Below are 20,968 nucleotides of genomic sequence, written 5' to 3'. Positions count from 1 at the left end.
AAATCTGGTCACCTTATTATGTTATCATATAAAATTATTATTAAATAGAGAGAAATATGACATTTATGCGCTTTAGAGGGGCTTGTTGGCAGATTGTTTTACCTTTGGACAGAGCCAGGCTAGCTGTTTCCTGATATTTCCATTCTTTGCTAAGCTAAGCTAACTCACTGCTGGCTGTAGTTTCATATTTAATGGACAGACATGAGAGCGGTATTGATCTTCTCCTCTTACTATTTGCTAAAATAGTGTGTTCATCAGTAACTGCTGGCATAAACCTAATTCATTTTGGGAAAAGCATGTAAATTACACAAAACACTGCAGCCATGACATGTGTCTAACAATTGGAAATGCCTGAGAAGAGTGGCCAGTTAATAATTCATTGAAAATATTCACAATCAAACTTACTACTACAAACCTACTCTTACTATAATTTACTTTACAGCTACATTTGTTTAGCTGTCATCATCAGCCTCCACCACTTCTGGGGGTTTTCTAACCCAGGACAGTGCATCCTTCAGTTGCCATGGGCAACAAGACCAAATAAATCTCATGCTCTTGAAAAAACACACCCCTCTGCCTAATCTTTATAAAACCAATTGTTGTTCAGCTCATCAAGGGTAAGATTCACCCGTGGATTGCTTTTGTTTTCCATCTTATTCAAAAACCAGTCTCTTGATTTGAACGCAGGCATTTCCTGTCCAGCTATTGAAACACACAAAGGGACTTCAGGACTCGCTGGATGGGCCGGCGCTATAGCTCAGAAAGTCTCAGTGTCTCGGTTGTCATGGGGCCCAGTCTCATAAAAGCAGCATGCAGAGTGACACTTAGCTTCCAGGCAGTTGTAAGCGCCTCAGAATCTGTCGCACACTGCATTTCCCTCCGCCTCGGACAATGTGCTAATAATTACAGGGAGCCCGAGGCCTGTGTTTGTATTTGGAGGAGAAGTTGAGCAGTGGGAGGGGATATATGCAGCAGCGATGATTCAGGCTCACAGATGTGATTAATGGAGCCTTTGCATTAGACATATTTCTCATTCATATCCTGAACACAAAAGTGTCATTTTGACAGAATCAACTTTACTTTACCAAAACTAAAAATGGTCAGATAAGAGCAGGTGGCAGCTATATGATTTACAAATTACAGAAAGATTTTTCTCTATAGATAAAGACCTATACTAATGGGTAAATGTTGAGTTGTGCTTTCGTTTGTGACAGGAAGTGACATATGCTGCAACCTTCCTGTGTGACACATGGTACACCACAGCAACAGATGGACACGTTGAGATAAAAAAATATTTAATGGAGAGAAGTACAATAGACGTGTCTGGGTCTAAATAAAGCAGCTAGAATGGGGTTAAAGTTTTGTTATTCTGAAGAAAATTATTCTTTCAAATAGCAATGTAATTACCTGGACTGTATTTCTGCTGTGAAAGTCTGGCTGCTAAAACCCTAACTGCTTTGAGTTTGTCCAAGAACAGTAGAACCAACATCATATATATCTCTTGTTTATTTCCCTACTGTTACTCCATCTTGAGTGGTGATAAAAACAATGTTAACACATTTTTTAAAAGCAGTGGTGAAGAGACCCGTTGGACCCAGGTTAAAGGCTGACATTCACACATTGTGTAATTATTAATAGGTGTATTGTCAGACTGAACAGGGAGCCAATTACCGTCTCTCTCTTCCTCTCTGTTGCCTGTTGGCAACCTCCCCCTTACACAAACACAGAAATAGAGTCACCAATACAACTTTCATCCCTAAATAACACACAACACTAAATCCAAAAATAACCCACCACAGACAGCCTCCCCACCGGCTCTTATTAATGACCCGTCTGAGGAGCCATCTGCTTTTGTGTAAAGCACTCAGTGTAGCTCAAACCTGCAGCTGTGCGTGTAGCCTATGTGCTCAAGTCATGTACATGTATGGCAGGCAGTTGGCAGGTGCTCCGCGGAGCTCAGTGATTTGTGAAAGGCCTCAGCGTCTCAGCTCACTAGTTGGTGTTTAAGCCGAGCTCCAGTTGTACTTCTAAAAGGCCTCATGACGTACAATTGCAGTTTTATATCCCACGCTGGTACAGTGTTTGCTGTTTCTCTGAAGATTACAGTTTGGATGCATGTTCCACATTACTTTTTGAATTAGGTTATAATGATGGTTCTCCTTGCAGGTACTGCATTGATCTGGTTCTTTTGGTATATTGTGACGGGACATAATCAGCCATTCATTCAAATTGAATAAAGTGAAATACAGGAATACATGTATTGCCTGACTACAACTGACTACAAAGGTAAATTGACACATGTGCATCAGCTTTATTGCTGACTGTGATTTGGCTCAGAAGTTGTTTCTATGAGCTCCTCAAATTACTTCCTTATCTCCTGCTGCTTCTCACGTGATCTCACGTCATCTTTTCTTGTCTTGCTCAATGATGTGCTTAATCTAACAATACCATTATGTGCAATCAAACTGCCCCAAATTGAGCACATATTTCAAAACTATGGAAATAAAAAACAATTGAAACTATACTGCTTATACTGTATGTGACTGTGTACGACAATCTGATAAAGCTTTTATCTACAGTATATACAATTGATGGCCACAGCTTATAAGGCCATTCATTTTCAGTGTTTTGCAACAAACCTTCTTGTGTATGCAATTAGTCTTCCCTGCAGGGAGCCAACATTACTAGCAGAGCCTGTGCACATAGAGAATGTGAATATGCTGAGCCATCTGCAGTATCATGCCTGCTCTATGAAGGAGTGTGTCTCCTCATCAAAGGAGTACGGTGTCTCTCTCTCTCTCTCTCTCACACACACACACACACACACACACACACGCAAACACACACACATTTATACAGACACACCCAGCAGACATGTGTGCACTCGTACATCACAGGTAGGACAGTGTTTTTGTTATAGCGTGGCTTCATGCGCTTACACAGAGATCATATCATGATTTGTTAAAGAGGTGGTATTATGCTTTTTGGCCTTTCCCCTCTCCTTTATTGAGTTATATCTCTTTTTTGTGCATGTAACAGGTTTGCAAAGTGAAAAAGCCCAAATACCAGCCCAAAGGGAGTTCCCATCTCCCACAGAAAGCTCTGCTCTGAACCGCTTGAAAACAGCTCGTTTGTAGTCCAGCCCTTCACTTCCTTTACTTGTGACGTCACAATGAAAACACGTCATAAAGCTTGCCAAGCGGCTAGCGGGGTCAGGCACGCCCCTAAACCAAGCTAGTCTGAGCGGAGGCCCTTATGCTCGACTTGCCTTTGTTTGGTTTTCCATTGTAGAAATGTTGTACCTGCACCTGCTTCCAGGTACTTTTTTTTGTATCACCTCACCTCCTTCCAGGTTCCAAGTGAGCTGAGGGATACTAAAATGTAACATGAAAACACGACAGACTGCTGATTGGTCAGAGAGAATATTCACTATTCACTGCAACATCATTGCTGCGCCAGACAGAGGCCAGCAACAGAAAGTTTTATATTTTACAGTTTTCGGAAATTTAATCACTAAATCCACTTCTGAGAAGTTTTGAGCTGAGAAATCAGCTGTGTAGATTTCGAATATTGGCAGAAATATGGCGGAACAAAATGTGCTTGAATATTGTCGGAGTTGAGGAGCTCCGCAAGTGGCTGCGGGGGAAGCCTGTGCCAACCCGCTGGAGCAGCGTGTGAGGTCGGCCAGCCGCCCGCTCACAGAGCCCTCTGCTCCCGCCGTCACACAGACCGCTGCAGCAACAACGGCAGAGGAAAACACAGCTGGAAGGTTTTCATACCACTTATCTGTCTTTACATTCTGAGTAATGTTGAAACGTTTTAACTTAAAAAAGAGAAAGCTGTGTGGATCGCTGGTGTGTGTATCACATTGAACATTACGTCACGGTAGTTGTGTGTGGCGTCGCTATGACGACAAGCTACGTACTATCTCTGGGTACTGTCTGCAATGGAAAACGGAGCAGGGTCGAGTACAGTCGAGTCTATCGATTTGCGCTATGGTAGCATTTTTCGGCAAGGCAGCATAGATCGTCAGAACACTGGCAACAGTTAAAAGTTTAGTCCTAAAAGACGATGCAACTTCGACTCTGTTGGTTGTGAATTATATTTAAAATAAACACCGCAATGTAACTTCACAGACTGTTCAAGTGCGGAGTTGTTGTAAACGTTGGCTAACACAGCTAAAGTTATAACTATAATGCTAATGTTACACCTGATGTGAAAGCTACGGAGCAAACGTTCAAATTGTTTGGCCAATTTTTATGTAAAATAGAGTTGAAATATGATGATTTTTGTAGTGGTTTATGGTAAGATGTGGAAGAGTGATGTTGTGTGGTTGTGGACTTTGATTTGGATCACACTACCTTGTTTCTTACGACCCGCCCTTCTCTGCTTCTGATTGGCTAGTAGTCCTTACCTGGGAACTGCGCATGTGCAACTCCCAACAAAGATTTTGTACAAGTAAGATGCATCACTCTTTAGCTCAAGAGCGTAGCGTACAACACATAGGGTGAAAAGAGGAGCTGCAGCGATGTGCAGTATGACAAAAATATGGTGTTTTTTGAAAATTAAACCATGTAAACCTGTTCTGGTACAACCCCTAATTAAGATTTTGAACCTGAAAATGAGCATAATACCACCTCTTTTAAGTTATTTAGTAACTTGGTATGCATTAGCCTATATTCATGTCTTATGTTCTGTTTTACTAGTCGATCTGAGCTTTAACAGGGCAGACGGGGTTCCTAATGACAGAAATACATTTTCTTTGTTTGCTCTTGTCTCTATGGCAACATTGACAAAGACTCAGCAGCAATCTAAATTGACTGTCTGGACTCTCATCCCTAACTGACCGTTCGTCTACCCAAATATCAGTTTTCATCTTTTAAATCAGCATAAACTAAATCCCGATTGAAGAGGTTGTCTAAGAGGAGTTTTTATGTCACTGACATTCTGAGTATAAATCATAGAAATAATCCAAAAGTCACATTCATTATGATGGTGTACAGTATGTGAAACAGGCTCCTTATCCTGAATATTAGCGGTATCATGCAATTATGTGCATATAAACATATATATTTATATATGTTTATATATATATGACTGTTATTTAGAACATATAATAGTGTATGTTCTGCTTGAGCATGCACTTATAAATGATCATTGGCTGTTTTGCATGACTTGAAATGCAGCCTGCCAAAAACTGCAAAATGATAGCAGAGGTAATGCATTCCACATGTTCACAATTAGGCCTACAATCTAATCTGTGATTTGCTCACCAAATATGGTTTCTGCATCACTTGCGTGATGCAGCGTGGTTGTTCACTACTACACACTGTGGTACAAAATAGACTACAGATTCCTTTCCAATTTGCCTGGTTAGATCCCTTTTATTCATGCTGGTGACATAAATGTCAAAACAAGCTGCCATAAATGGACATTTTAAATTGTTATGTGCTTCTGATTCACTGAGTTTAACTACTGTACAATATTTGTGTGGCATACTATTGTATTATTTGTGAACTGTAGCCTAAATACAAATACTACTCAGCAGCAGCCATGTGCAAAGCTACAGTAGCAAGATGTGCAAACCATCTAAGACTTCATGCTGTGATTATGTCATATGAATTTGCCTGGCTGATGTAGCCATCATGGAACGAAGTGGCTGTCCATCAAAACTGTCATGTCCAAGTTTTTTTTATTAACTACATCAGTTTCTATTTAACATGTTAGCTGAGGATCTAGATGACATACTCTAGCTGATGTGATCATGGAAAGAAAGTAGCTATATAAACAGTTTCCTTGCCTATTTCTGGCAGTGTGGTGATGCTGTGAGCAGAAACACATTTTATGAACAAAAAGTCAACTCTGTAATGACAAGCATCTGTCCTGCTAAGTATTATTTAGTAGGCTGCTGAATCCCTCCCACTGTTCTGCTGAAATTGTTTTATGACCTCAGTGAATAGCTAAAGGCTAAAATTCTCCAGTGGCGATTAATGAACTACTACGTAATCATTAAACACTATATCAAATACAGTTGGTTACCTGACATGGAGTGGATTTTATTCAGTCAGGGCATTCTTTACATTGTAAATTCTCGGTTAAAAATTGGATCCTTGTCCTGCTGATTGATTATTATGGCCATAAATAGCATAAATTATGGGGAGCAGTGAGGATCCCCCCTGCATGATGGGGGGGCAAACATATTTTTTTATTTAAAGCAGAAATCCAGCCAAACAAAGACAAGGACAGCCAGAAAGAAATTAGAGAGCAGAAGGAAGAGACAGAGAAAAAAGGAGGTACAGAGGGAGTAGGAGATTGAGAGAGAGAGAGAGAGAAACAGCAAGAGTGAGAGTGAGGAGGGTGTGACCTTAATCCCAGAATGGGAAGGAAAGAAAACATGCACTGACACACACACACACACACACACACACACACACACACATCTGGTCCATCCTGTTTCTACTTTGCATCTTAGAAGAAAATTATATTGGAGGTTAAACCTCTGATACACAGTGAAAATTGTGTAACATTGTGTACCGTTATGAGGTCTTTCAAAGACCTTTGGTTGTTTGGTTTTGTTTATGTTTATGTTAAGTTTCTTATATCACTCTGATAACATCTGCAAATTTGTCCAAGCAAATGTTTTAATGACACCGACATATGCTATGGCAAGGGCCAAGATCACCACACACTGCAGAGTCATGCAGAATACCGCATGGCGCCTCTGGGTCTTACCTGCGCGCAAGCCACTACATGTTACACGAAGTAGGCTACTGTTCCAGATGAAGACAGCGATGCCGCTGTGGAGACTGGGCAGATTCTGTTACTGACACCTCAGCGCTGTGTCCTGTCCAAAAAGCCTGCAGCATAGGCTTTGTTTTCCATCTCATCAAATAACAGCAAGCAGGCTGTTAGAGGACGTACGAAAGCAAAGGTAGTAGAATCTGACCCAACTGTAGCTCTCCATCCCATTCATGAATATTATGAAACATTCAAATCCCAAAGGGTTATTACCCCATCAACAAATACACGTGTGGGTGTGTTTATTGACCACAGGCAGAACTGATGTTTAGACATACAAATTAGTGTAAATAGTAACAATTGACTAACTTTAGTCCAACAGACTTGAAAGTTGTAGCCTAATTTGCAACTGAAGTGCACTGCCCTCATGTGGACACAGTATTATGAGTAGACTAGGTAGACACTATTCTTTATCTGTCTGTGCGCGAGTGTTTGTGTGTGTGTGAAAAAGAGAAAGAGAGAGAGAGAAAGAGAGGTGGAAGTGTGGGCTCCAGCCGGCCTATATCTGTCTCCCAACTTCCACATGAAATGCAGACATGAAGAAAAGAAGCTGTCTTGTCTGGGGCGCAATGGTGACCCACATCCTAGATATACCACACCCCCCGAAGCATCTCATTACGTCAGACTCCATAATGACCCACGAGATTAGAGCTATATGATTTCCACACATAACATTAAATGGCCTAGTCTTTTACTTTAAATGTGCCAGTACGCCTCTACATGCAGGGCAAGTGGTCACTTCCTCTGGATTTCGAAATGCTTCGTTTTATTCTATCAGTGGGAGCCAGCGTCTCGTCAAGGCTGCATCCATTTCGTGTTCTATAGGAGGGTTCTTGCTTACCTGCATTTGCATAATGAATGATGAATATATGTTTTCCTAGTAATCGCTAGAACAGTATTTAGTGGTGGTAAACAAATACGGAACGCACGCATTTCTCACTGTAGATGTAGTTTGTCAACTATTTTGAGATATGCTTTGACAGACCACCCCTAGAAGACATGGTATGCCCCACTCCCTGCCGTTAGCCGTTGTTGTATCTTTTGCTACTGAACAGATATGTTGCGATACTAACTAGCTACACACTGGCATTAAAGCCGCGAAAAGATGCTCCTTCACGGGATTAAAACTATAAAACAAACAACAAGAAGTCTGGAAAAACTTTGTCCAACTGTACCCAAACTTTGATAAGACTGCAACCCATATCACTTTCCTTCAGTTTCGAGTGTGTTAGCATTGTTTTATCTCACCACTATTGCCATTGGATTTTTTTTCTTCTGGAGCAGTCCAGTCTGATGAATTCACCGAAAAAAGACGGAGATGATGATGTGCCCGTTAAAGACCCGGTAAAATACGGCGAATTGGTCATTTTGGGGTAAGTCTCTTAAAACCTAAACGGATAGTAATATTGCGTAGGACGGCAAATTAACGTTAAATATGTAGCGGTACCATCAGCACAATAAACCAACAGATGACGTGTGAGTTCAGGTTTAATCCACTGCTCTTATAAAGACATCCTCTTTATCGGTTTTCGGGCACCAAATCCGTGACACATAAGAGCTCATGTTTCATTTATTGCACACTGCCGTCGTTTACCACCAGGCTGTGTGTAGTAATGTTACAAACTAACTTTATGTTCCAAATAAAGGCATATTCTCTGAAACTATGTCGCCACATTGTTTCCGCATCATGTATGGTGCGTTTGAGTGTAAAAGGGGCTAAATCTGCTGTAGCCATAGCACATAAGGCTACTACGGATGTAGCCGATTTTTCATCAATGGTTGTAATGTGGGGAGGCAGCGCTGGGTTGCTCTGGCTGAAAATCCCAATGATGTCATACTATGCTGGATCTGTGCATGCTAAAAGTAGGGCTGAGGATGATATCATTGTCTAAAAAATACATGTGTCTTGCTCATATTATTTAGCCTAGTCATAAAGCCTCTTTTTATTACTAATTAATAAACGTCGCAGCCAGATGACCACCCATGCCAAGGAAGGAGGAGGAGAAAAGCGCCTTTACATCACCAGCACACAGTAGGCAGGATGTGCTGATGACGGCCACCAACTTCCACAGCATTTCCACCCCTGCAGCTCCACACTCTGCAGGGTCTGCAGGGACCAGAAATGCCACAACACACACACACACACACACACACACACACACACACACACACAGTCATATCCAGGCTTACACAGGCCTCCCTCTTCCTGTGTATGACAAAGATAACTGACCTAATGGCCTATCTCTTCCCCTCCGGCTGAACATGGAGTGAGGAGGCTGTAACCCGCCTGCATCAGAATACTGATTAGTCGTCATCCTCTTCATCTGGCTGTTTGAACAGAGCAGTCCTTTACGGCCTCAGACCAGAATAAGGAAGTGATCTTTTAATGTCTATTGCGAGGTTTTGGCCGTGCAACTTAAACACAAGCGAGCTCTGCAGTGTGCGCCACAACACTTAATGTGCTTCATTGAGGTTTAAAAATGCATTAGGTCACTTTAAAACTGTAGTGATTGAGGTTTACATTGATCTTGATCTGCCACAGGCTTCCAGGCTATTATAGTTATCCTCTCTGTGGTTTTGAACAGGGGCTGATTGATGCGCCAAAAACATATCGCTTTAACTGAAATACCATCTTCAGTGTGTTAAAAATGTCTGAATCTGTTTACAGTGGTAGGAGATATTCTATTCATGTCAATATTCACATTATTAAAAACTGTAGTGTAGGTGATAACTTACCCAGATAAGAGGGACTTTATATGATTCAGGCCCGTGACCAGATTATCCCTCCCCAAACGTACCGCAGGTTAGTTTTCACAGCAGATACCCGGTGTCAGAACAGGCTGTACTTTCTACTGCTACCTGTCAGATGTCAAATTTTCCTGGCCTGTTTAACTTTGCATCTGTCAGCCTTGATGATCACATGCCCCGTGTGGTCGATGCCTGCTTCACTGCGGGCCATGTGATCTGCCTGCCTTCGCTCATTGCCTTAGTTAGACTGGACATCATGTACAGCGCTGCACTGTCCAACAGCCCGGCACAGCTCAACTCACTCATAACCCACTCCCATCACTGTGCAAACCCCTCTCTTGTCCTCTATTTATCTCTCCCACGCCTTTATTTTACACCGCCTCTGTCCATTTCCTTCCCTGCCAGCAACCCAGTGTTTTGCTGAGTGCTGACATTCACCACAGCAGGCCTCCTTGGTGGCTTGCCCTCAACAAAAATAAACCGTGTCTCGAGGGGCAGAAGGAGTGAATATTTCATATTGTGCTTTAGATGTACGCACATGCATGAGGCAGGCCAGCAATGCCAAGGAAAATCATACTTTGTGGAGCTGCTCTGTCACTGGCCTTTACCCTGGACCCTCTGCCTAGCCTGGTCTCAGCCTCCTCTCTCCCTCTTGCCTCCATGCACCCTGCCCTTTGCTTCATTTGATTCATTTAGCTTTTATTTTCTGTCTCTAATACTCATGATAACTTCTTACTTCATTTCTGTCTCTGTTACTGTCAACCTTTTCTCTTTCCACAAGCTGATGTTTTTTCTCCCGTGCCCTCTTATCCACGGTCCCATTTCACATCTTCTGCCATGTGTCTTCTTTTTCTGACCCAGTGCTTCTCTTATCAGCCAGGGTCCAGTTTCAACTACCAGGCAGGGCCATGAAGGTGGCGGGTAGCACTCAGTCATTTTCTGTGATTGGACTTCGCATTTAGAAAATATTGCAAGTGAATGTGCCCTGTTTTGAAGGCTTTTCCAGGTAACATACCCGGTCCTGTTGCCAACATCCTGCTGACTGCCTGGCCTGATCTGGCCATAGGGTTGTTAGCCACAGGAAATGAATAATGGTCCTGAGACTCACAGAAGTATAGCTCATTAAATATTCATAATGTCAACAAACCCTTAGACACACATTTTACAACCAAAACCAATTTACCAACTTTTAATAATAATATGAGCAGTGGAAATTTTTAACAAAAGGGTTGTCAAGATAATATAAAAAAAGTATAATACAATCCACTGTTTTTTTCCCAATTTGTTTTTGCTCCAACTTGGGGCAGAAATGTTGATCTGTCTATTTTAATTCCCTGCCACCTGTTTGGTTTGTGTCTCATGTGGTTAGATTTGTGAACAGGTTTTACCCCAGCTGCGTACAGCTGCTTGATATAGTAAAGAAATCACACTGCAATTATTTGGACAGATCTTATGATTTGCGATGTGATTCATGATTAGTGGGAATGATTATTTTTGCATCCCAGTTTTTATTTTGACTGAAAAAAATATTAAAATCAACATGGTGTGACATTTGAGGGAGTTTGTACCAAACAAAAATGTTTTATTACAGTGTTTCTTTGTCACACGTTTCACCTTCATCATAAAATTCTGTGATTTGGTCATTGCACTTGGCCATATTGAAATTTCAGTAATATTTCGATTAATTGTGCAGCTCTACTAACAAGTGGTATGTTGAGCTTCAGTTCAGATTTTGAAGAGAGATTAAACGGAATGGAAAAAAGATATATGAACATATGTTAACTGCTTTTTGTGAAATTGCCATATGTTGGCAGTGGCCACACAATTGTACATTTCTTACCTTTCTTTAGAGATTGTTTGGCTGATCTCCCATACTTACACCTCGCCGATATGTGTTCTTTTTATTTAGGCACCTAGGACACATTGTTACAACAGTGTGAAAGGTGTCTTTTTGTGAAGTGTATTGAGACGCAATGTAATTTCACACTCAAAATAAACTCACTTGTGCTTTATCAAAAACACAGTTTTATAATAGCAAAACTTACTATACAAATGTTAAGAATAGGCCTGCAACTAACAATTGTTTTCGTTATTGATTAATCTGCCAGTTATTTGCACAATTTATTGATAGTGAGAGTTAATAGCGAATTCACATATTCAGATCTCTTGTTCTGTCTGACCGACAGTCCAAAACCATTTAGTTTGCTATCATAGAAGACAAAGAAAACTTGGAAATATTTTTATTTAAGAAGCTGAAACCAATGCAATTTTTGTTTTTTTGCTTAAAAATGTACTTAAATGATTAAATATGGTTTCAGATAACTTTTTGCTGATTATTGGACTGGTTGTTTCAGCTCTAGTCCACATGAACAATTCTGCTAGTACACTACTTTGTTTTATCAATTAATCTGTTAATTGTATAGTCTTATGACTATAGGACTACTACAAGTCTCTAGAGCCAAGAGTGCTGTGTTAAAACGATTTGTAACGATATAAAATGAAGAAATGAGAGGGCATTTTTGGATTTTAAAAGCCATGACCTGCAGATATTTGGCTAGGGGTGGGAATCGCAGGGTACCTCACGATAAGATACCATACATGTTACACGATACATGGCTCACAATAATATCACAATACAGCAATTCTGTATCAATATCGATATATCGCTAGACAATCACACATTGCACAAAAATGATCACAATATCTGTCCAACTATGAATACAATATACCCGTGAGAAAGTGTTCTCAGACGCCAAAAAACAGCACAATTCTGCAGCACACGTTTTCAGTCTGGAAATTAAAATTATAGAACTATGAAAAGTTGTAAAAACATTTCTTTATAAAAGGCACAAAAAAATGCAAATTCACTGAATCTACTGAATTTTTTTGCTGAAAATACTAATTGCTGTGTACCACCTAGTCTAATATGTACATCACATTATATTAATAACTGTTCAGTGACACAGCTTTGTGCTGCCCTTTCTCCACCTAGTGGTAGCTGTGTTTTTAGGCCACTGGAAATTGTTTTTGGCGATGCTTTAGCTCGTCGTGGAGGAGTAACGTTAACGTTACTGAAGCAGCAGAGTAACGTTAGCAGACCAAGACAGTGAAGTTAGCAGCTCTTTTTTATTTCACACAAAGCTCAGGAAACGTGTGTACTTTTAAGTATTTGCACAGTTTGTCACTCATGATATTAAGCATGTGAAGCAAAATGTGTACTTTATATTAAGATTATATTTTAGATCGCGATGCTAATGTCCGTTAGCACGTTAATGGAGATTCCCATTATATGTCAGCATTGAGCTAACCATCAGAGCGCTTTTTTTATTTTATGTGTCAATATGATGGGCTGAAATATCAATATAGTATCATCGAAAAATGTATAACGATTGATTATGCTGATAATGCCTATATTTGGCATTTTCATTTAATGAAGTATTTCATTTAATGATTTTTCATAATGTCTGATTGGATCTTTGATGAAGGACTGCTTGATTAATCAATCATAGTTTCAGCTTTATTGTACAAACATAGTGGAGGCAGGAAGTGGTCTCTTCAGCCCACGCTGTGAGGCCACTGTGAGACAGATCAGAAAGCCAGACCAGATGTCCTCTGATCTGATCAAATCTGAAGGCCAGTAAAGACAGTTACTGTCCCCCACAGATTCTTCTTGCCCGCTGGGTATCCTCTGAATAGTTTTTAATCAGTACCATGCCCTGCTGATTAGTGAAAAGCCTAAACTTCTGCATGAACTCAAACTGAAAACAATGTTTAACCCGGCTTAAAAAACAATTAGTCAGCACCAACACCAGACTGGATTTAAGATCACGCCACGCTCATTTTCAGTAAAACAAAATGATCTTTTCTAAAAATAAAAAGAAGAAGATATTGATTTATAAAACACTCAAGGTCTAGAGAACATTATGTACCACTCTCATAAGAAGAATCTGAAATCATGTCTGTTTCTATTAATGAACACAAACCTTCAAAGTAGTATTCAGAGTCCTGAATGGGCACTTACTCAGGGTGTCGTGAAAATGATTCTGTCCTGCTGAAAAGGCTATTGTTAAAAAAGATAGATGAAGAGTGCGCTCCTATTCAGTAAGCATGAGCCCCGAGTACACGCCGATGAGAGTGAGATCAAGTGGTAGTTGTCCTTTTCATTGAGGTTCAGCAGTTTTAATATGAATCACGAGTGGCCCGAGTCAGTTGCTTTAATACATTTCAAAAGAATCTGCGGTAATGCAGCCGTAGAGAAGCACAAAATAATTCGAGCTTGCGCTCTAATTGCAGTTATTTCCTCAGACATCTTGGCAGCATCAGTGGCATTTTATTTATAGCTTTCCCACAAGTGGTGACAGATCTCAAATACAGTGTGCAAACAGCGGGATAACTGTTTTCTCCACCATTAGGCTTTCTCAATAAAGCTCGAGGAACTAGAATGAACACATGCAAACTTGTCGTCTCTGAGTCTTAGAGTTGTGATCCAGTCCAGATTAATCTGTGTGCGATGTGCTTGTGTCCGCGCTCATGTTTTCATCCTGTGCTTTTTTTTTTTGTCTGCCTATTTCTTTTAGCTACAATGGCTCTCTTCCAAGCGGAGACCGTGGGCGTAGAAAGAGTCGCTTCGCTCTGTACCGAAGAGCCAAGGCCAACGGCGTCAAACCCAGCGCTGTGCACATCCTCAACACACCACAGGACAGCAAGGTGTGTGTGTGTGTGTGTGTTACTGCACTGTATGTTGCATCGGTGTTTAATGTTAGTTTCCTTCCTGTGAGTCCCTGTTCTGTTTTTATAAATGAACCAGAGGAAGGATGACTAAGCTTGTGTGTGTGCGTGCCTGCCTGCCTGCCTGCCTGAATGTTTGACTGTAGGGTGAATGACACATGGTGATGAAGTAAAATTAAAATAAAGTGAATGTGTAATCACCACTAGGTCATTGGTCACATTCTGCAATCACATGCAAAATTAAAGTATGGAACTTTTATTTTACAGTTATTTATGTAGCCACATCTTATGAGTTTTTTTTAGTAATGCTGTGGTTCAGTTCAATGTATGTTCTGTCAAGACAATGAGAAGTTTTTTTCCAGAAGAGGAGTGCAACAACTCTTGCTTGTTTGCCGTTGTTGTCGCAGGCTGTCCACAGCAGAGGGCAGCACAGCATCTCTTTCACGCTGTCCCGTAACCAGACGGTGGTGGTGGAGTACTGCCATGACAACAACACAGATATGTTCCAGGTAATACACCAAAGAGGAAACGGGTTCAACCGCTTCATACATCCTCCTTCGATAATGGCTGGTTTTGCAGCAAAAATAATCCTAGATTTGTTTTTCCTCCCGAAATATGTTGTTATATAATGTCTTCAAAGGAACTTCTAAAGTTGGTAGATTATTTTGTTTCAGAACTGGGACCATAAAGTAGAAAGAAGAAGAAAGACCTTTGTGGAAAATCTCCAAGAATGTCTATTTTTACACACAAAGTTCTGCTCTTATAATAGTATCACATATTTATGTAATCATGACGTATCTTTCACCCAAATCTCACACGGCAATAAAAGCCACAGTCATGTGGGAAACAGAATTCTTTAGGTTGGGGAAAATCCAAAAACCTACATGCAGTTAGTGTTAAATTAAGACTATTAATAATTGAGTAGTTATATGTAGCAATAGCAGATTTGAATATCACTCTAAAAAGCATTTGTTCTGATGGGTAGTTTCCCGGACTGTCTCTGTGCTGTACCCTGCAGATTGGACGCTCCACAGAAAGTCCCATTGACTTTGTGGTGACAGACACCTCCGGAGGGGGAAAGGAGGGGGAGGACCCCTCCATTGCTCCCAGCACCATCTCACGTTTTGCCTGCAGAGTGGTGTGTGAACGCAACCCACCTTACACTGCACGCATCTATGCAGCTGGCTTTGACTCCTCCAAAAATATCTTCCTAGGGGTGAGTAGACTGATGATCCAGCCAACAAAGGTTTCTAATAAAAGGTGTATTTTCGGAATCAGTATTGAAGTAATAAAAAAAAAACAACGTATAAACCTCGCAAACCAAGATAAAGCAATGGTTTGACAATTCGGCATTCATCTATTGTAAATCAGTTTAATTTGATTGTGGATGATTTATATGACGTCGTGTCTGTGCCACCACAGGAGAAAGCAACAAAGTGGAAAAACCCTGATGGGCATATGGACGGCCTGACTACCAACGGGGTGCTAGTGATGCACCCAGAGGGGTTTCCAGAGGACCCCAAGCAGGGTCTGTGGAGGGAGATCTCTGTCTGTGGCGATGTCTATGCCCTGCGGGAGACACGCTCTGGGCCCAGCCGGGGAAAACTGGTGAGTCACTGCCTGTGTGCGGTTACCGTGTCCATGTTGCTTTTCGGCCACAACATCAAGGTCGTGAGGTTTATTTTTGGTTTTGGATTGTAAGCATGTGTCTGTCTGTGTATCAACCTCTGCAGGCGGAGGGTGAGAGCAGCGCACTGCGTGACGGTTCCCTGGTGGACCTGTGTGGCGCCACCCTGCTGTGGCGTACAGGTGAGGGGCTCATGCGTTCTCCAACCCTCCGTCACCTGGAAGCACTTCGCCAGGAACTTAATGCGTCGCGGCCCCAGTGTCCTGTTGGCCTCAGCACACTGGCCTTTCCCAGCCTGCCACGCAGCCACAGGTGGGAGCCACAGTCTCTTTCAATCTTGTTTTATCTCCAGTAGCCTGCCTATATAGAATGTGTTACTGCCTCTACAGTGGCTATGTTCAGTAGTTTAAAAACAGAAACTCTTCAGGAATTCTAAGCACCAGGAGGTTCATACAAAGTTAACAATCTCTTGCTGTGTTACTTCAGCCTTGAAGAGCGTCAGCCATGGGTCTACCTCGCTTGCGGCCATGTCCATGGACGTCACGACTGGGGCCAGAGATCTGAGGGAGTGGAGGAGCCGGGAGAGGGCGACGGTTCCACAGTCCGCCGAGAATGTCCCCTGTGCAGGAGTGTGGGTCCTTACGTGCCCCTGTGGCTGGGCTGTGAGCCTGCTGTGTACGTGGACGCTGGAGCTCCCACTCACGGTTTTGTGCCGTGCGGCCACGTCTCCTCAGAGAGGACATGCAGGTACTGGGCCGAGACCCCGCTTCCCCACGGGACGCATGCCTTCAGACCCATCTGCCCCTTCTGCTCCACTGCCCTCAGCTCCCCCGGCTGGACGCGGCTCATCTTCCAGGGCCCCATTGATTAGCCGCCACTCCCCAGCAACCACTATCACAGGAACAAAAAGACATTCCCGAGCTTCATTCATGTTGCAAACGTTGATCAGTGTTCAGTAAAGATTAGGAGTGCCCGTCATTTTCACATTATAAAAGCATGTGTGTTTTGCACTCAGGCCACACATTCTATGTGCATAACAAACACTGTCCAACGTTGTTACTGAGTGCAGCCCAAGGCTGAATAATAATTTCCTTTGTTTATCCTTCGATGCTGGTTGATTGGTATATGGTCTGGAGTATAAACAAAAAAAACATGACCAAATAATCAATACTGTTATATGGACAGTATTTACTGTAAACTCTACATGGTGCCCAGTCCTCCATCACGGAGGAGTCTGTTGTTTTTCATTCCAGCCAAACACTACGCTAGCTGATTTCACTGATTACCCAACCTTCAACAGGAGAGGGTTCTCAAAAGTAAACTGTATAGACACAGGAGTTTAAACGATGCTGCTTGACCCTTTTCAAACCATTATTTTCACTCACTTGACCTGCACGTCTAGCACGTCTGCGAGATGTGTGTCCTTAACCTGTTTAAACACCGCATCTTGCACTTCTCAGCCTGCCATATCTGACCCCTTCTTAAAGGTACAATGTGTAAGATTTTGATTTTGCGTTATAGAGATATCCACTGATGTTGGCACGTTAAACAGCTAGCCTTGGCTCGTTCTGTGTTGTAATACCACTTTGAGAGGTGATAGTGAGTCACAGTAGCGTCCAGTTCAGTCTCAGAGGAGGAAGACATAGCCCTGCCCTGAGGGCCTGTCAATCGATGCGGCTGCATATGATATTAATGATCTGATTCTGGTAAATGATGAAATTTGCGTTACATACTTGCCAATCCTTTTGGTTTCTCTGTCCATCTCCCTGCTGTTCTCCTGGAGATTAAATTCCTTAACCTGCCCAATTTAATTGTTGCAGAACACCCTCCTAATCCAGGAAGACTTAAAAGCTTAATTCATGAGGTTATTATAAAGATACTCTTAATTTTGCATGTGATTATAAAAGAGCAAAGGAGCAGAATCGCTTGGAGAACAGCCTGGCTGAGCAGGAGGTGAAAAGCTGCCTCCTATTTGTTTGGAGCATGCGGCCAGGGGATTACACATTGTACCTTTTTGAATTTCTAAAACATGTTACTTTTAATTGTTATGAAGTGCTGCCACGCAAGGACTTATTTTCTTTGATCACCGTACACTATAAGCTATCTGGCCTCATTTCCTGCAAAATCCACCTTCTCCTTTATTTCACATCAGGTCTCTTCATATTTCAGTTTCCATACTCTGTTTTACTTCCTGAATCAACAGCTGAACTCCTTATTGTATTGTTGTGGGAGATTACAAAGTGAGATCATAGGCTTGTGCTTCTATTCAGCATTTCTAGTTCCTAGTGATTCAAGGAGGTAAATGTATGAACACTGTGTAAAATCACATGCACTTTTCATATTTTGTTTTCATGTATGCCTTTTTAGTGTGAAATCTTTGCAGAGATACCCCATAAATGAGACCCCCTGTGTAGTATTAGGTTGGAATGAAAGCCCGCCGACAGATTATCTCTAAAGCACTAGAGGGAACACTACGTACTGTATGAATCACAAAGAATTCACCTGCAAGGGCCAGATATTATGATCAAGCAGACCCAAGGATAAGCAAGGGCTGGGAATGAAACCGGGTAAAATCCACTTCATAACTCTCTACAGCAATAATAGCACTCCCATAGATAAGCTAGATGTTGTGCTATGTTTAGCCAAGTGTTAGCGGTCACTTCAAACATGGCTGATATGGTTTCCAGGATAAGGGCTCAACCAGAGGCGTGTTCAATGTCATGATTTATTTTCTTTCCAAATTAGGTCTTAGACCAGTGATCCAAGTTTGTTTGTGATGTAACCAAAGCACTAGAACTGAATCAGTGATTAAACACCTGACATGTATTTAAATACTTATTTCATAAGCAGACTAAACAGAAATGAGCATGTTTAGGCTGCAGCTGCCGTCATGAAAGGACATGTCGCGGCTGTTTTGTTCATTTGAACACACTTCTGGTTACTGAATTATGCTAAAACAGGGTCCTTGTTAGTATGACGGAGTGTCAAAAAGGTTTGACCTTGCATAACCTCAAAAGATAACCTTTTGTTTGTTTATTTGTTTCAAAGAAAACTATTTTGTTAGGAAATGGGGAGGGATTTATTTAGGGAAGCGGGAGGAATTATTTTGGATGTTCAGTGTTTAAAAAAAAAACACAACTATTTTTCTAACTAATAATTGGTTTTAGTTAAATGTTGTTACTCAGTGTAAGCAAGTTCTGTATGTTTTCTTAATATTCTCGTGTGGTAGATCTAGGAGAGCTTGTGAGTGAGAAAACATTGCCAACACTGTGTCCAACAAACACACACTTAACACACTGCTACCATAAAACATTGCTCAGACAATGAATGTAGCCAAATACTCAGGCTATATTTAGCCTTCCCTGGTGCTCATATTGAATGGTCTATATTGTGATACTATTTTTGTAACTGAATATTATGGTGTAGCTTGGTGAACTAGCTCGAAAAGTCAAATACTTTCAATAATATCCTCAAGTGTGCAAGACGTATAATTGATAATACACACTCACGTGGAAATTGTGTCTAGCTTGCATGTGCTGAACGTACACATACAGTATGTACACTACACACACACTTACTCAAAAACTTTGCACGGTTGATTGCCAACCAGTTATTCATGCTCAGAGCGTTTGTCGCAGACCAAGATGTCTTCCGAGTTCTCGGCTGTTAAAACTGCAGCGTTTCAGTTTTTTTGTTGTTTTGGAAGACCTCTCCAAAAGACAGAACAGAGAGAGTGAGATTAAAAAAAAATCCTGATACTTGATAGAGTTGTGACTTTTGTGAATGAGACCTATCAAATCCCACTTTGTACTACTATGCTTATACTGTCCACCAAACCAGTTCACCGCGTCAACACTTGTTTTCATTTTGTATTTAGACTGATCATGGAACATTTCAAGCTATTGAAAGTCAGCCTGCTCGTTTTCAAAATACTGTATTTTCCTTTTGAAGTCTAAATACAAGATTTAAACTCCATACAGTGCGGTGAGTTGACGTGGTGTTGATAATTACTGTAGCTCAGGATTAGTGATTTCAGATTCACAGCTGACAAGGACTGAAGGAAGCCTGGTAGAAGACACTTACAGTGAAATAAAACAAAAAAAAACATATTAAATGTCAGATTAATCATCTCATGTAAAGGCCAAATGTTAGAGGGCATACAGTAGGGTAGATCACATACGGGTCTTAATAAAAGAGGTCTAGTAAAATAGGCTATGAAAACATCTTGATCAACTGCCCTTTACTAAGCACGCCAAATCCAGTGAATCCTGCTTTTGAATATAATATATAAAACAATAAATGTAACGGCATTGGCATGTGGATGGAAGAGTCGTTGCAGCACCCTGATTGGCTTCTAGTTTATGACCTGACACATTTAATTAAGTTAATCTTTACTCTTCCTTTTGTTCTTCATTTGAACCCTCTTTGGGTCATAGATGTCCATATGCAATTTCCTTTCCCCTTACTTTTAGATTTTAATATCAGAGCATTTTTTAGATAGCCTACAGTATTTTAGCGTGGCATAGGATTGTTTAATACCACCAGTAACATCATTAGCTCTTCCTTAACTTTGTTTTATACTACATGTATCGGTTGACCTTCATTCCAGGTGGCAAAACCTCAAACTCTGAACTTTATGAACTCATCCTATTATAGGTGAGTGAGTAGCTGACACGTATTATACCGCGTAAAAACCTCACACTTAATAATGCATTCCTTTAAATACATCTGTGTTATGTACAGCTGTTTTGTATTATTTTATATCATATTCTTCTGTAATTGTCCGGTGCACAGACAATCGCTATACACATGTCAATAAACCTGTTAAAAAGTTTGCTCTGTTCTTCTGACTGTTTTGAATGACTTCTTCTTCTGGGTATTACATACTGCAGATCAGCATAAAGGATTATTAAAGGGATACAGTTCATTGTATTTAAATGAAGCAAAGTCAAGAGGTGCATTTACGCGTGCTGGTGCCAGCAGAGGGCGCTCTCCACCTGTTCTGAAGCTGACCACACGTTGATGTTGCTCTGAGTTGCATCACCTCTTTAAAATAATCAACCGTTT

General features: G+C 41.2%; 1 protein-coding gene across 1 annotated transcript; it reads left to right on the top strand.

The window, feature by feature from the left end:
• Positions 1-7,831: 7,831 nt before the first annotated feature.
• On the top strand, positions 7,832-20,736 carry LOC119908789 (E3 ubiquitin-protein ligase pellino homolog 2). Its single transcript, XM_038726652.1, has 7 exons — positions 7,832-8,171; positions 14,124-14,253; positions 14,682-14,783; positions 15,293-15,490; positions 15,697-15,882; positions 16,008-16,213; positions 16,388-20,736. Exons 1-7 carry the CDS (start codon positions 8,092-8,094, stop codon positions 16,770-16,772), a joined length of 1,287 nt encoding a protein of 428 aa, XP_038582580.1. The 5' UTR covers positions 7,832-8,091; the 3' UTR covers positions 16,773-20,736.
• The last annotated feature ends 232 nt before the right edge of the window (positions 20,737-20,968 follow it).

This window comes from Micropterus salmoides, unplaced genomic scaffold, assembly GCF_014851395.1.
Source record: "Micropterus salmoides isolate LMB-PRFRI ecotype aquatic unplaced genomic scaffold, ASM1485139v1 Ms_hic_scaffold_18, whole genome shotgun sequence".
In the NCBI taxonomy this organism is placed as follows: domain Eukaryota; kingdom Metazoa; phylum Chordata; class Actinopteri; order Centrarchiformes; family Centrarchidae; genus Micropterus; species Micropterus salmoides.
Note: the sequence above shows the minus strand (reverse complement) of the source record. Positions and strands in the feature narration are given on the sequence as shown.